Source organism: Colossoma macropomum, unplaced genomic scaffold (genome assembly GCF_904425465.1).
Source record: "Colossoma macropomum unplaced genomic scaffold, Colossoma_macropomum, whole genome shotgun sequence".
In the NCBI taxonomy this organism is placed as follows: domain Eukaryota; kingdom Metazoa; phylum Chordata; class Actinopteri; order Characiformes; family Serrasalmidae; genus Colossoma; species Colossoma macropomum.
Window position 1 is genome coordinate 23,087,580 of NW_023494789.1, and position 14,035 is coordinate 23,101,614.

At 37.8% G+C, this 14,035-nt stretch overlaps 1 protein-coding gene across 1 annotated transcript; it reads right to left on the reverse strand.

Annotated features, from left to right (window-relative positions):
- Positions 1 to 64: 64 nt before the first annotated feature.
- Positions 65 to 12,389, reverse strand: LOC118807456. Its single transcript, XM_036569469.1, has 4 exons — positions 12,273 to 12,389; positions 3,830 to 4,147; positions 1,824 to 1,954; positions 65 to 265 (listed from the first exon to the last, which is right to left on the reverse strand). Exons 1-4 carry the CDS (start codon positions 12,331 to 12,333, stop codon positions 65 to 67), a joined length of 711 nt encoding a protein of 236 aa, XP_036425362.1. The 5' UTR covers positions 12,334 to 12,389.
- Positions 12,390 to 14,035: the final 1,646 nt, after the last annotated feature.

Genomic DNA, 14,035 nt, shown 5'->3' on the forward strand with positions numbered 1-14,035 from the left:
CATATTTAAGTGTCCTGTAGAGGATGTGGAAACTTACTTTCACTTCAATAATCAACAAAACACATCACTGGGGAGGGAAAGTGGGATCAACGCGCGCATACGGGGTTTCAGCAAGTGGTTTGTGTGCGTGTCTGGTGCTGGTCTGGTACGCGGGGTTGATGAGTATGTGTGCAGCAGGAGGACAGCGTCCCCGCATGTCCTCATACACTCCGTCTGCAGCATTGCGAGGGGGTGAAAAGTTTCCACGCTCACAGCATTGCTTCATCTGTGGAGAAAACACACACAAAACTCTCACACTTAAACTCAAAAACACCAGAAAAATACACACACACACACAAAACATCTATGTGGATTTCCCCTCCACTGACTGACACCAGCTTAGAGGAAAACAGCCTGCGCTCACTTTCAGAAATGTGTTAAAGAAAACATGACACACACAGGCCGTTTACAGCCAGTCTAAGTGTTTTTACCAAAAACGTCCACTTTACGTTCCAGCATTTTTTTTTTATTCCTCATGTTTATCATTTTACAAAGTCAATGTCGCTTCAGGCCTGTAGTGATGTCCTCCTGCTAGTCTAGCTTGTCTCTGCCCTGCTGAGCACATCAGTTTGTTTCTTTTTTCTTGTAGCAAAAGTCTTTCTGCATCCAAAAATATCCGTGACAGTTTCAATGTTCTAAAAAGCTCAGTCGTTCAAAGTGCTGCCACATCAGAGGGCTTTCCTGTACCGCTGCGCATCTGAACCACATCAGCTGATTCCTCTCTAACGTTCCCGGCAAAGCTGCTGTTTGTGTATTGTTAAATGCCATCAAACACTGCCAGGCCTTTTGTAACCAGTATGTATTGTTAAATTACATCAAACACTACAAGTCCTTGCACAACCAGTACAAATTGCTAGATACTATCAAACACTGCTTGGCCTTCTACATCCAGTACTTATTGTTAAATACTATTAAACATTGCTTGGCTTTCTTCATCCAGTCTCAATTGTTAAATACCATCAAACACTGCTAGGCCTTTTATATCCAGTATGTATTGTTAAATACAGGCCTTCTAAAACCAGTATGTACTGCAAAATACCATCAAACACTGTTAGGCCTTGTACATCCAGTATGTATTGCAAAGTGCCATCAATCACAGCTAGGCATTCTACACCCAGTATGTATTGTAAAAAACACTGCAAGGCCTTCTACATCCAGTATGTATTGTTTAATGCCATCAAACACTGCTAGGCTTTTTACACCCAGTATGTATTGTTTAATACCACCAAACCTCTCTAGGCCTTCCAAAACCAGTATGTATTGCAAACTACCATCAAACACTGCTAGGCCTTCTACATCCAGTATGTATTGTTAAATACCATCAAACACTGCTTGGCCTTCTACATCCAGTATGTATTGTTAAATACCATCAAACACTGCTAGGCCTTCTACATCCAGTATGTATTGTTAAATACCATCAAACACTGCTTGGACTTCTACATCCAGTATGTATTGTTAAATGCCATGGAACACTGCTAGGCTTTCTACATCCAGTATGTATTGTCTGAAACACTGCAAGGCCTTGTACATCCAGTATGTATTGTTAAATGCCATCAAACACTGCTAGGCTTTTTTACAGCCAGTATGTGTTGTTAAATACTATCAAACACTGCTAGGCCTTCTACATCCAGTATGTATTGTTATATAACATCAAACACTGTAAAGCCTTTTACATCCAGTATGTATTGTTAAATACTATCAAACACTATTAGGCCTTCTACACCTGGAATGTATTGTTAAACGACATGAAACACTGCTGAGGCTTGTGTGGGAGATATACAGACCCTCGGTATTAACCACAGCAGAATGATGGTGGCAAACATCATAAGAAAAGCTGCTCCAACACAAACGATGATCAGAGCCAGCGTGGTGTTCTCCTCCGTCTTTTCTTCTTTTTCACACTCCTTTTCTTTTCCTGTAGCAAAGAACACACACACTGGTCAGTTCAGCCAGAGCAAACAGGCTGATAAGCTAATAACAGTGTTATCTATTGTTCTAATCAATTAACACATTGATTAATTAATTCAGTTAATTCAAATATGCAAAAATATTACTTGAGGAATATATTTGTCATGCAACATGTACTATTTTCCTAGCTATACAGATCAATGAAACAATAAACCAATAAATAAATCAATCAATGCAGGTAGATAGTCGGGGAGAGTGGGGCACAAACGCATTTTGTTTTTTGTTAAATGATTCCAGAACTATTTGAGGAAGATTAATAATTTGAATATCTCTGCCACAAATAAAAAACCCAAGCTTTGCAGCTTCTGCTGTTTATAAACAATTCAGGCGAAAGTAGAGGGAGCGGAAATGTGGCGGCTTACCCAATGGGTGGGGTTACCTTTAACAAACAAGTTACTTATTGTAACTTAGTGTTACTGTATTGTATGTCTTATTGTACATTCAGTACAGTTCTGTGTTGTTCGAACCGGACAAGCTTTCCAACCTACATACAAAAACACATTGATCAAAATAGAAATCATTCGTGAAAAGTGTCAAATGTGGCAAATTTGTTTCTGACCACAAAGTAGAACTGCAAAGGTCAGCTGTATCTGCTATGAATGTGTATGTGGGGATATGTAGTTCTAATTGCTTACTTTGGGGCTTTTAGTTGTAACAGTGTGGAGGCTGTACTTTAGCGTGCCAAGCTCTCACTGAGTGTGTTTACATGCACTTAATAATCCGATAAATGCAGAAAATCAGATTATGTCAGTAATCCGATCAACATGTTTACATGCACTTGAGTAATCAGATAATGGGAAACTAAGGGTCTACATGAGTCAGGCAGTGATCAGATTTCTGCTTTGCTACCAGCCAATAAACTCAAAAAGGAAGACATGACGCAGACGTAACGTAAACTCAAACTCAGTGCCGCAGCTTTAAAACAAACATCGCGCCACTTTACCTGAAAATATGAACATATATCATCTAGAAGATGAAGAATTTTTAAATTCTTCATTTCGTCAAGCATGTAGTTTGTTTCAGAGTCACTCCAAAAATGTTTCACTGCGTCTCACGGTAGCGCTTCTTGCTTATTTCTGGTACCGCAGTCTGTTCTTGCACATGCGTGGACAGAAAAATCCGAAAGCGATTTGAGTAAGAGTTCAAAAGCACTAAGAAATCTGATTACTGAGCTAAAATCCAGCTCTCTTCATCGGATTTCTTAATGAATAATCAGATAACTGCTGAAATCCGATTGTGATTGGATTATAGAGTGCATGTAAACACACTCATTGTGAGCTGTTTTTCTGCTTTTAAATGCTGCTATATTACACACACCAAGAGGACATTTCAGTTGAATATAATTCGACAGCAGGCTAGTGTCACTGCTAAGTTGAGAGCAGTATGCCACCCAAAAATATCCAGCCAAGAGCAGCTCCGTGGTCAGAAACTGACCTCTAATTAGGATCAAGAGTGTTGCTAACACAAACTCAACAGATGAGCTACAGTCTATAACTGTACACCAGCTTATAGTCTATAACTGTACATCTGATAAAGTGTCCACAGGAACATTCTATGAAACTCAAGCTTGGCTTTATAAGGTAATCTAATGTAGGGGCAGTTCTTTTTCACTCTAAAGTTCCTTTAATGTATTTATAGGATGCGTAAAAACAGAGACAACTCGAGGCCTGTTTTGGGTTCTGATTAACCCTAATCTTTCTGGATTACTCCAACAAAATGAGACGCTAAAGGCCAGTAATAACTTTCTTAATAATGCACAGACAGATATTTTACTGTTTTCTCCATCATGTTATGGAAGTAAAGACAGAGCGACTGTGCTTACCTGTCACCACCAACAGAGTCCTCTGCTTGCTTTCACTGTTGAGGTCCTCTTTATTAAACACACACCAATAAACTCCAGTGTCCTGTGTGGTCACATTTAAGATGGACACAGCGAAGGTCTCCAGTTTTGCGTTTGTCTCTAAGCGGCCTTTGAAACCATCTCTGGGGCTGAAACTGCCATCTTTATACAAGTAGGTCATTGTCTTTCTATTTGTGTCCAGCTGTTGATACATGTAAACTCCATCTTGTGCAGGGTTCGAAGGGGTGCAGTGGACAGTAGCCTTCTCACCAACATGTGCAGATAAAAACACATATTTTTCTAATGAAAGAAAAAAAAAATTAAATATCAGAAACTCACAACAGTGCTGTACACCCTTTTATAAGACTTTTCAAAATGGCTACCCACCTGACATTCCCATTTTAGCAGGTGCTACTATGGACACATATTTTAACGTTTGACCTTAAGCGGAAGTTTTGCAAGCTTTTTTCAAATTAAATCTATTTATTTATATATATATATATATATAATGGATTTCTAAACTTTTTCTCAGATTATACCATTTGACAGTGATACCTGAATGAACTTTGCTGTATCATAATGTCTGTTTCCTTTGTTTTCTTTAAATGTTAAAGTTTTGTGTGTAAATTTGCAGACAGTCATTTACAGAAAGAAGAGTCACTATTGATCCACTGAGCATTGACGGCATCAAACAGCTGAAAACATTGCAGAGCTAGTTTGTGTTTGTGAAACCAAATATTCTCTATAGGGTTCTAATCTGGACTCTGACCAACCAAATCATCAGTAACAACCATTGTACTTTGAGCTTGGCCCATTTTTTTTCTTCATGGGAGAGATATCATTCTGTTAGTCATCACTAACAAGAGGTGTGAGTCTTGTGGACATTCTTAAAACCACACAGCATCTCACAGCTAGAGCAGCTTCTCACCACAGGACAGCATTAGTCACCATACATTAGACATAAACCGGATGTATGAAAAAATGGTACATGGTGGCATAAAACTCTCTAAAAATCATAGCATTTCAAATGTGAACTATACATGTACGATTAGCATCAGTGGAAGAACAGTTCTACTGCTACAGTCTCTCTTAACAGTAAACTGTTTCAGTGCTGGGGACAATTTCATATTTATTCAAATTGTAGTTGATTTTGTTTGTGTTGCAAAAAAGTACAAAGTTCAGGGAAAATCTACTGTAAAAATGAAAGCCGTCACAACACACAAACTAATTTAAGGTAATTTCTTAAACAGCTGAATCTCATCTGGAGGGCACCAGAGTTCACCCAACTCAAACTTCGGTCAAAAGTAACTCAAATATTTTAGCATTTCTTGCTAATTGGGATTCAATCCCACCAGAAATTTACTCCTATTAGGCTCCCACTTATGGATGGCTGTGGCATCACTTTGGTTCAAACTCAGCTCCTAATATTGGGGGGTGAACACTTAGACGATTGCACCACGTCATTATTTTAGAGGCTCCCAAGTGGTGCAATCCTACAAGCATTCACCCCAACATCCTAAACAATGTTGGAGGAATTAAACAAAAAAGTAATCCATTACAAGCTACCAATAACCTCAAAATGTAATGAGATTACGGATTACTTCTTGGAAAAATAATAAATGCTGACACTGTACGAAAATGCACCATCTGATTAGCATGATGTGATTCACACAATCCCACCAGGAATTTACTCCTCTTAGGTTCCCACTTACGGATGGCTGTAGCATCACTGGGGTTCAAACACACAAGCTCCTGATGTTGCTTAAATGGTACAGATATGATTACACACACCCTGCTCACACTGCACGTGAAACACAGCCCCAGCAGACAGTTCTGTCTACGGACAGTTTCCAATAAAGGGATGTCATTCACAACAACAGGTTGCATGCGTGAGTATCAAGCAAAAACATTGGCTGAATCTCAAATGGCTCCCTGCTCTATACATAGTGCACTACATAGGAATTAAAATAGTGGCTCCTGCTCACAAACAGAGCATTGTATGTCCACTAAATAGGCATTTGTGTTCACAGCTCCACACTGGACAAATAGTGCAGTATTGAGTGTAGAAGCTAGACTTTATATCTTACATTGCGCACTATGTAGGAATATAAAAGAGCCGTTTTGAGAGTCAATCACTGACAAACTGCGCTACAGCAACTTTGCTAACGTGGACCACACTGTGGCTGAAATTAAAACCAGGCGTTGACATACATGGTAGGACAGTATAGTCTCTCTAGAGCCTATTTTACAAATACAATTAAAAAGGATTTGCATATTAACATTTATGCCTCGCAATTCTATTCAGTCCAAAAGAATAAAGTTTTGAACTTTGACACTGCAAAGGGTTGACTTACTGCCTTGTGTTTGTTAACCTTCATGTAGGCCTGTCATAATTATTACATAATTGCCTAATTAGTCATTTTCCACAGTCATTACATTTAGACATATTATGCTCCAACAAACAAAAATTTGAACTGGGTTTGGTGAGATATGACGAATAAATGTAAATAAAAGAAAGCAGTAAGTAAAACATCATGAGGATTATGAAAACAAAAAAAAGGTCCTAATTTATAACTTGATGCTCTACCATGTTTAGAAGGTAGCGCTGAGTAACGTTTGTTTATTTGTTAACTATCTAAATAAGAGTAATGTTTTTAGCATGCGTGCTGGCAGAATGAGTGTTTATTTTTTTGCTTATCGCTGTTGTCGGAAGAAAACCTTGTAGGTCCAAAATAATAATTTTACAGGGGAAGAAAAAACCTACTTTACTTTTAATGTAAGTCAATGGAACCAGACTTTTTTCCAAGTCATTTTGGGCCATTTCTTTTGGTTTATTCTTCAAGAAATTTACACACAATGTAAAAGACAACAGGCATTTTCAAATGATGTCAAAAACTGAAAAACGATAGAAAAAAGACACAAGGTTTTCTTCCGACAGCAGTGATATATTTTCACTCTCATGAAGAACTGTAATTGTAAGTACAAGTAACTGAAGATATTTCTGTGAGTGTGCATGCAGTATTGATTCAACAGTACTTAATAAAGACCGTTCTTTAAGGGTTCTTTAGTAAAGAAAATGCTTCTATATAGCACCATGAACAATCAACAAACCCTTTGCATGATTAAAGGGTTCTTTGCATTAAAGCGTTCTTCAGATTGATGGAGAATGTGCTGTGAATGGTTCTATTTAGAACCTTTTGAAAAGTGTTCTATATTGCACCAAAAGGGGTTCTCCCATTGTTATGATGCCAAGCCTGTAGATCCATTTACTTTACTAAAGAACCCTCGAAGAACTATCTTTATTATGTGTAAGTAAGCACGGCTGGCAAGTAAAGAGGCTAATCAGGCAATTAGGGTTGTATTTTAATACCTGCAGTCAATGAACAAGTTAAGGCAAATTGTGATTATTAATATGACAATCATCAACTAAAATGTCACTATTGTGACAGCTCCACCTGCGGATGTTCACCTGCATCGGGGCAGTGGTTGTGATTGTGCATGTGTTTGCGTGTGTGTGTGTGGTTTGGGTGCGACTTTAAGAAGTCAGGTGTGACGGTACATGTCCACTTGCCACCTCGCTTCTCTGCACCCTTTTCGTGTCAGTGAAGAGCGCTGCCTCATCGCGTGGTTTTGCGGTGCAGAGAATCTGCCTTGTGACAAAAATGTTCAGAAGAATTTATTCTTATACAATTAAATGTGCTGCCACACTGCGTTTGGTCAATCAGATAACGATAGACTGATCTTTATCACAAATGGCAGCTTTCTCCAAGAGTAGAGCAAAAACTACAGCTCTCTTAATGAAAATATCTGCTTTCATACAGAACTGTGGACAGTGAGGATTTGGAGAGAGAGAGAGAGTTTGAGTGGATGAAGTCTTGTATGAGTGTAATCAGACGAATAGACAGATTGTTGAGTTCATGGAGTGTCCCGCACTCACGCTGCTCACCTTCACAATCAGAGTCATGCAGTCAGCCCACACACACGGCAATTACACACAAGCACACGCAGAATGTACACAGAGGAAATTTATGATTTAAGCGCATCATAGTTGACATACTTTGCTCTCTCAAAGATGTACAAGTAATGCAATTCTTATTAAGTCAGAAACTGACTTTCAAAATATTACAACACTTACAAATCATTAAACTGTAATGTGTCACACTGCTTCATTAGAGGAAAAAAGAATTATTACACTCTGCCTCAATCGTTCTAACAGTTTACGGTTTATTATATAATCCCAGGGTAGAGGTTTGTGATTTGGCAAAATGACATACCATGATACTTCAGTAATTTTTGTATCATATACAATATTTATTTTTCAGAAATCTGAAAAGTTAGAACAGGCAAAGAAAGCCCACGTTGTGAAAATACTATCAGAAACTATGAACCCCTTAAAATCCCAGGCTTAGTACATACTACAGCTTCTTATTCAGTAACTACATGGACTTCAGGGGTATTTCATTTATTGAATTTGAATTTTTTACTCACATATGCAGTTGCAATGTGTTTTTAAGTACTGCTGATACACACGATAAGCTCAGAAAAGCATATTGTGACATATTGTGATGTAGTTTGTCACATTAATGATAAATATTGTCCTATTGTTCAGTTCTACACTCTTAAAATGATGGTTTTTCAAGGGTTCCTTAGTAAAGAAAATGTTTCTATATGGAACCATGAACACTTAAAGGAACTTTTGCATGATTAACAGGTTCTTTGCATGATGAAATAGTTCTTCAGATTGATGGAAAATGTGCTATAGATGGTTCTATGTAGAACTCTTTTGAAAAGGGTTCTATTTAGGACCAAAAACAGTTCTTCTATTACAGCAATGTCAAGCTTTTGGTGCTATATAGAATCATTTTCTTTACTAAAGAATCCTTGAAGAACTATCTTTTTTGTGTGTGCCCCAGGCTTCATTGCAGTGTTAATAGAACCGTTTATGAAAAATTGTGCAGTAATTTAGTTATTGAACTCGTCACTATTTAAATGGTTCCTCAGGGTGACTTTGCTAAAGGAGTAATGCTTTACTGTTATTCATTTTAAGACATATGATATACAATGTGTTCAAAATGTATTATTATTATTATTATTATTACATATACATATATCAACATTCAAACAACATCATATCACTCTGTTGCTGGTTTTAATCACTTTTTCTCATTGATATTAACTTAATAATAAATGTATTTACACAGTAAAAATGGCTCATCAGTTCAACCTAAAAAATTACTTCATGTGGTAACAAGGAACTGAACTAGTTTAATTCAACCCAAAAATTACTTTGATCTAAATAATCCTTCACCCAAAGTATTTATTTCAATGCATTAAAATAAATGAAATAAAACTAATTTAATTGCTTGTTACCACATGAGGTAATGTTTTTAGGTTGAACTGATGAACCATTTTTACAGTGTGGGTCAGTTGTGCTGTATCAGAGAAATTCAGTCAGTTGTCAGCTTTACTTCATTAGTGTTTGTTTGGTCAGTGTGATCTTGTTGAGTAAAATACAACCTTTCCCACAGGCTTTTTGTCACTATATTTGCATATTGCTTTACCTGTTTGACTCATCTTGTAAGTGTTTTTCCCCTGACCTACCTTCCACTGTGTGTACATCTTTCTTGTACCACACGGTTAACCACCGAGCCACAGTGATGATGGCTGAAAAGGTGAGTTACCACACACCCTGTACGCTGTGAAAAGTCACACAGCTTTTAAACTTAAAAAATAAGTGCATTTTGAGTTCATTGGAATTTTGAGTTCATCAAACTTGTAATATTAATACTAATAATTGTGCTTTACATGCTTTAACATATTATTTGAAGTTCGGTGACCTCAACATTTCAAGTTAACCTAACCACTTACTTTTTTAAGTTTAAAATCTACATCATTTTTTTTACAGTGCATTGCTGAGTGTGATTCTAAAACAGCTCAGCAGTAACAACTAAACTATGTGCGTCTAATTTAAACCTTTTGACTAGTGCTGCTTTTTCTACTTTCCAAAATAAACATTTTTCCAGTGGTTCTTCTATATAGAACAACTCAAAGAAGGATTTGTGGCTTTTTGTATGGTGAAACAGTTCTTCAGATTGATGGAGAATGTGTTGTAAATGGTTCTGTGTAGAACCATTTTGAAAATGGTTCTATATAGCACCAAAAAGGGGTCGGCTATTATGATGTCAAGCTTGTGTACAGCAGAAGAACCCTTTTCGATGCTATACAGAACCATTTTTACAACACAAAACAACACATTATTGATCAATCTGAAGAATCATTTCACCATGCAAAAAAGCATTTAAGCATGCAAGTTGTGTGTTCATGGTTCTATTTAGAACCACTGTCTTTACTGAAGAACCCTTGAAGAACCCATCCTTTTTAGGAATGTAGTTTAATTAGTTGAACATGACCATAATAAGTTGAATGCTGGAGTAATACGTACAAATTATCAGCGCAGCTAATTAGAATTTACTTCACACACTTTTGTGTCATTTAGTCAAATTCACAAAGTACGTTACTCAACTGAGCGTCTTAAAAGTTACTTAACATGGTTGTGTAGAAACACATTTTATGACCAATGTTTTATTTGTTTTGAGTGTGTAAGTAGGAGCCTGACTGCTTTTGAGCAAAAAAAGGTTCTATGTTGCTCTTCTAATGAGTTGCTGAGTTGGGTGAAGGGTCCTGACCTCCTGTTGAGTTAACTCCAGAAGAGCTGTAGAATGTGTATGTGTGCAACAATCAGACGCAATTCTCAAGTCTTTAGTAGAGATTTTTAGCTCAGCATCATTATTAGCTGAATGCTTTGCATCGTACAAAAGTAAACGCTGCTAAACGCCTGTCAGCTTCAAATATGAGCCTTTTATTATAAAAAATCCTTCAGTCTGAAGGACAGAACTGACGTGCTACATGCAATAAATGTTGTGGTTATAGGAAAGAGGCTAAACAGCTTGAAACATTTGGCTAAACTGTAGTTTATATAGCATGTAAGCTAAGCTACCTAGCAAAGCAACTAATCCAGCTGAAACTTTCATAGGTTTTAAAGGAATGTTAGTAAAATGTCAGCTAATTAGCTGACAGTTAGCTAGAACACTGGCTATTGAAATCTCGCTTCTTTCCTTTAAACATCACATTTACTGTTAGCGTCCATCATTCTGTCCATCATCTTCTAGAATGAAAGGCTTTTTATTTGAAGCTGAAGCTGCAGGACAGAACTGCTCATTAACTGCAGTGGACACTTTGCACTTTAAACTTAAAGCCTAGTGAGGCTTCCTCACTGCATAACTGAATACAACTGTATAACAATGACTGTACCATAATGCTTATTTGCAAAACTGTACATGTTTGCATCCTGCAATAAACTGTGAATAATATTTATTATTTGTTGCCTCACTCTGCTAGAAAAACCAACAAAGACCAGCTTAGCTGCTCACCAGCAAGACCAGCACATCATCACTGTTGGGATAAAACCTCAAATGTCCATTGTTGTTATTTTTTAACTTTTTGCCATAATTTGAAAACTCCAGCGACGCTTTGTATAGCATCAAAATTCAGTGTAAAATGGACAGACAGAAATGGTCCAAACTGGCATGATAAGTTAAGGATGTTGTTCATTATCCTGCAAAGTTATAATTTTGGAGACATACACATCCAGTATCTGACACAGTATCAATCACAAATACATTGTCCTCTGTTGAAATAACACAGCAGTCAAGGTCATCAGGCTCACTGTGAAGTAACTTCACCAAATGCCATTTATTCACCATTTAAACACAAAGCAGGAATTAAACCACAGAGTGGTTGTTTTTGATGTTTTGCTGGGCAGCCGTGACTGTCAGACTGAAAGCGCTGCCATCTCTCTAAGTCCTGATTCTCTGCGTGATGTGAGTGGTGTGGCAGTGCAAGCGCTACAGCTCAAACGTGCTGACCTTTCACAGATACAGCGTTTGTGCTGCCAAGCAGCGAGAAAGATATACAGACATTCCTGTTTACAGATAGATAAATGGTCACTTCAGGCACTCTGCTCAATAGAAACATAAATGTACATGGTATATTTGTTTATCCTGGACAGCATTCTGACTTCTGATTACACAAAAGTTTCAAGCCTGTAGACCAACCGGGAAATCTGTTCAGTATGTTACGTCATACATGAATGCATTTGCCAAGACTAAAGTTTGTATTCATTTATCAAATTAAGATTAGCAGCTCTAATTCAATCAGTTTTACTTGTATTTTCTTCTCAGGTTGAAATTTCACAAGTTGTAAGGTATCAAGCACAGAGTTGAGATGCGAGTCAATCTGAGTCCTCATTTCCCGTAATGAAACTAAATGTGATAATTTGTCACTAATGTCCTGATAGGAGCTGTTTATGTTGTTTCATCCCTGATTATCTACTAAAAGGCTGTTAGTGGTGCTGAAGCAGACGTACCTGAAGTGCAGCTGCTGCAGAGGAAAAGCAGGACGAGTGCGTGCTGGAGAGAAAACGCCATCTCTGCTCACAGTCACTCTCTGTCTGCCAGATACACTCGACAGGAAACCTCACTAACACCTTGTTCCACTTGTTGCAGCCGTCTGCCTGTCTTGATCTGACGTGTGAAGTCCTAACGCCTCCACCTTCTAAGCATACATTTACATTCTAATATTACCACCGTCCAAGTAAGCACAACTGAATACATTTACCTGACCCATTTTATCTCAGCATTTGTTACAAGTATTACTGATTAACTATCGCTAATAATAAAGTAAAAATTGGGGTAACACTTTATTTTGAGAGTGCTAGGAGATGCTTAACAGATGCTCCTTGTCTTCAACTAACTTTTTGCATATTGTTAAATGGCATCGAAAGCTGTGAGGTCTTTTACAACCAGTATGTATTTTACACACTGCCAAACACTGCAATGCCTTCTACAACCAGTAAGTATTTTAAACACTACCAAACATTGCGAGGCCTTCTACAACCAGTAAGTATTTTAAACACTACCAAACATTGCGAGGCCTTCTACAACCAGTAAGTATTTTAAACACTACCAAACACTGCGAGGCCTTCTACAAACCAGTAAGTATTTTAAACACTACCAAACACTGTATGGCCTTCTACAACCAGTAAGTATTTTAAACACTACCAAACACTGCGAGGGCTTCTACAACCAGTAAGTATTTTAAACACTACCAAACAGTGCGAGGCCTTCTACAACCAGTATGTATTTTAAACACTACCAAACACTGCAATACCTTCTACAACCAGCAAGTATTTTAAACACTACCAAACACTGCGAGGCCTTCTACAACCAGTATGTATTTTAAACACTACCAAACACTGCAATACCTTCTACAACCAGCAATATTTTAAACACTACCAAACACTTTGAGGCCATCTACAACCAGTATGTATTTTAAACACTACCAAACACTTTGAGGCCATCTACAACCAGTATGCATTTTAAACACTACCAAACACTGTGAGGGCTTCTACAACCAGTATGTCTTTTTAAACACTACCGAACACTGCAAGGCCTTCTATAACCAGTATGCATTGTTGAATACTACTGAGCCTTAACCTTCTGCACTTTTGTTTTTTTCTTCACTTACTTGGAAGAAACTGTGCTTAGTTCATGTAAATGTTCTGTTTCAGCTGTTTTTGTTGTCAGGATGTGAGAATACGACCTCATTCTCTTTGTTTACTGAGTAAGCTGTAGTCAGTTTGAAGCTCACAGAACACTGAGATCACTCACTATGGTTTACATGCCGATGAAATCTAGCAGTTTCCTGCTGCTCAGCATGAAGTCACAACACAAAACTGATTCTAGGTCACCAGGCCTGCCCCTATTAAGAACACAGTTCAGCACCTGTTTGGTCATTTCTGTGCTCTGAAGTAGCATCTTTGCACTCAAGTAAACAAACCTGCATTTTCCCTGCCAGTTTCACATCTGCATTATTTGCAGCTGTAATATTCCTTTCCAGAAACTGTGAAACATGAAGTCTTTGCTGTTTCGATGTACTTTCCTTTCAGGTATCAGCGTGTGATTCAACAGGCTGTTGGGATTTTCTTCTCATTTCTACGTCACAACAAAGTAGAGTGTCACCGATCACTAGAACAACCACATCCACCAGCCCTGCCTTCATAACTTCACCACCACCTCTGACGTTAACAATGTGGATTTCACAAACAACACCACTGCACACTGAATGTGC

What these genes read in the sequence shown, in the direction of transcription:
- LOC118807456 (XM_036569469.1), bottom strand. Translation starts at nt 12,333, where the DNA reads ATGGCGTTTTCTCTCCAGCACGCACTCGTCCTGCTTTTCCTCTGCAGC. An exon ending in CTGCAGCAGCTGCACTTCAG is followed by an intron (nt 4,148 to 12,272) that starts GTACGTCTGCTT and finishes TTCTTTCATTAG; the next exon opens with AAAAATATGTGTTTTTATCT. An exon ending in GACTCTGTTGGTGGTGACAG is followed by an intron (nt 1,955 to 3,829) that starts GTAAGCACAGTC and finishes TCTTTGCTACAG; the next exon opens with GAAAAGAAAAGGAGTGTGAA.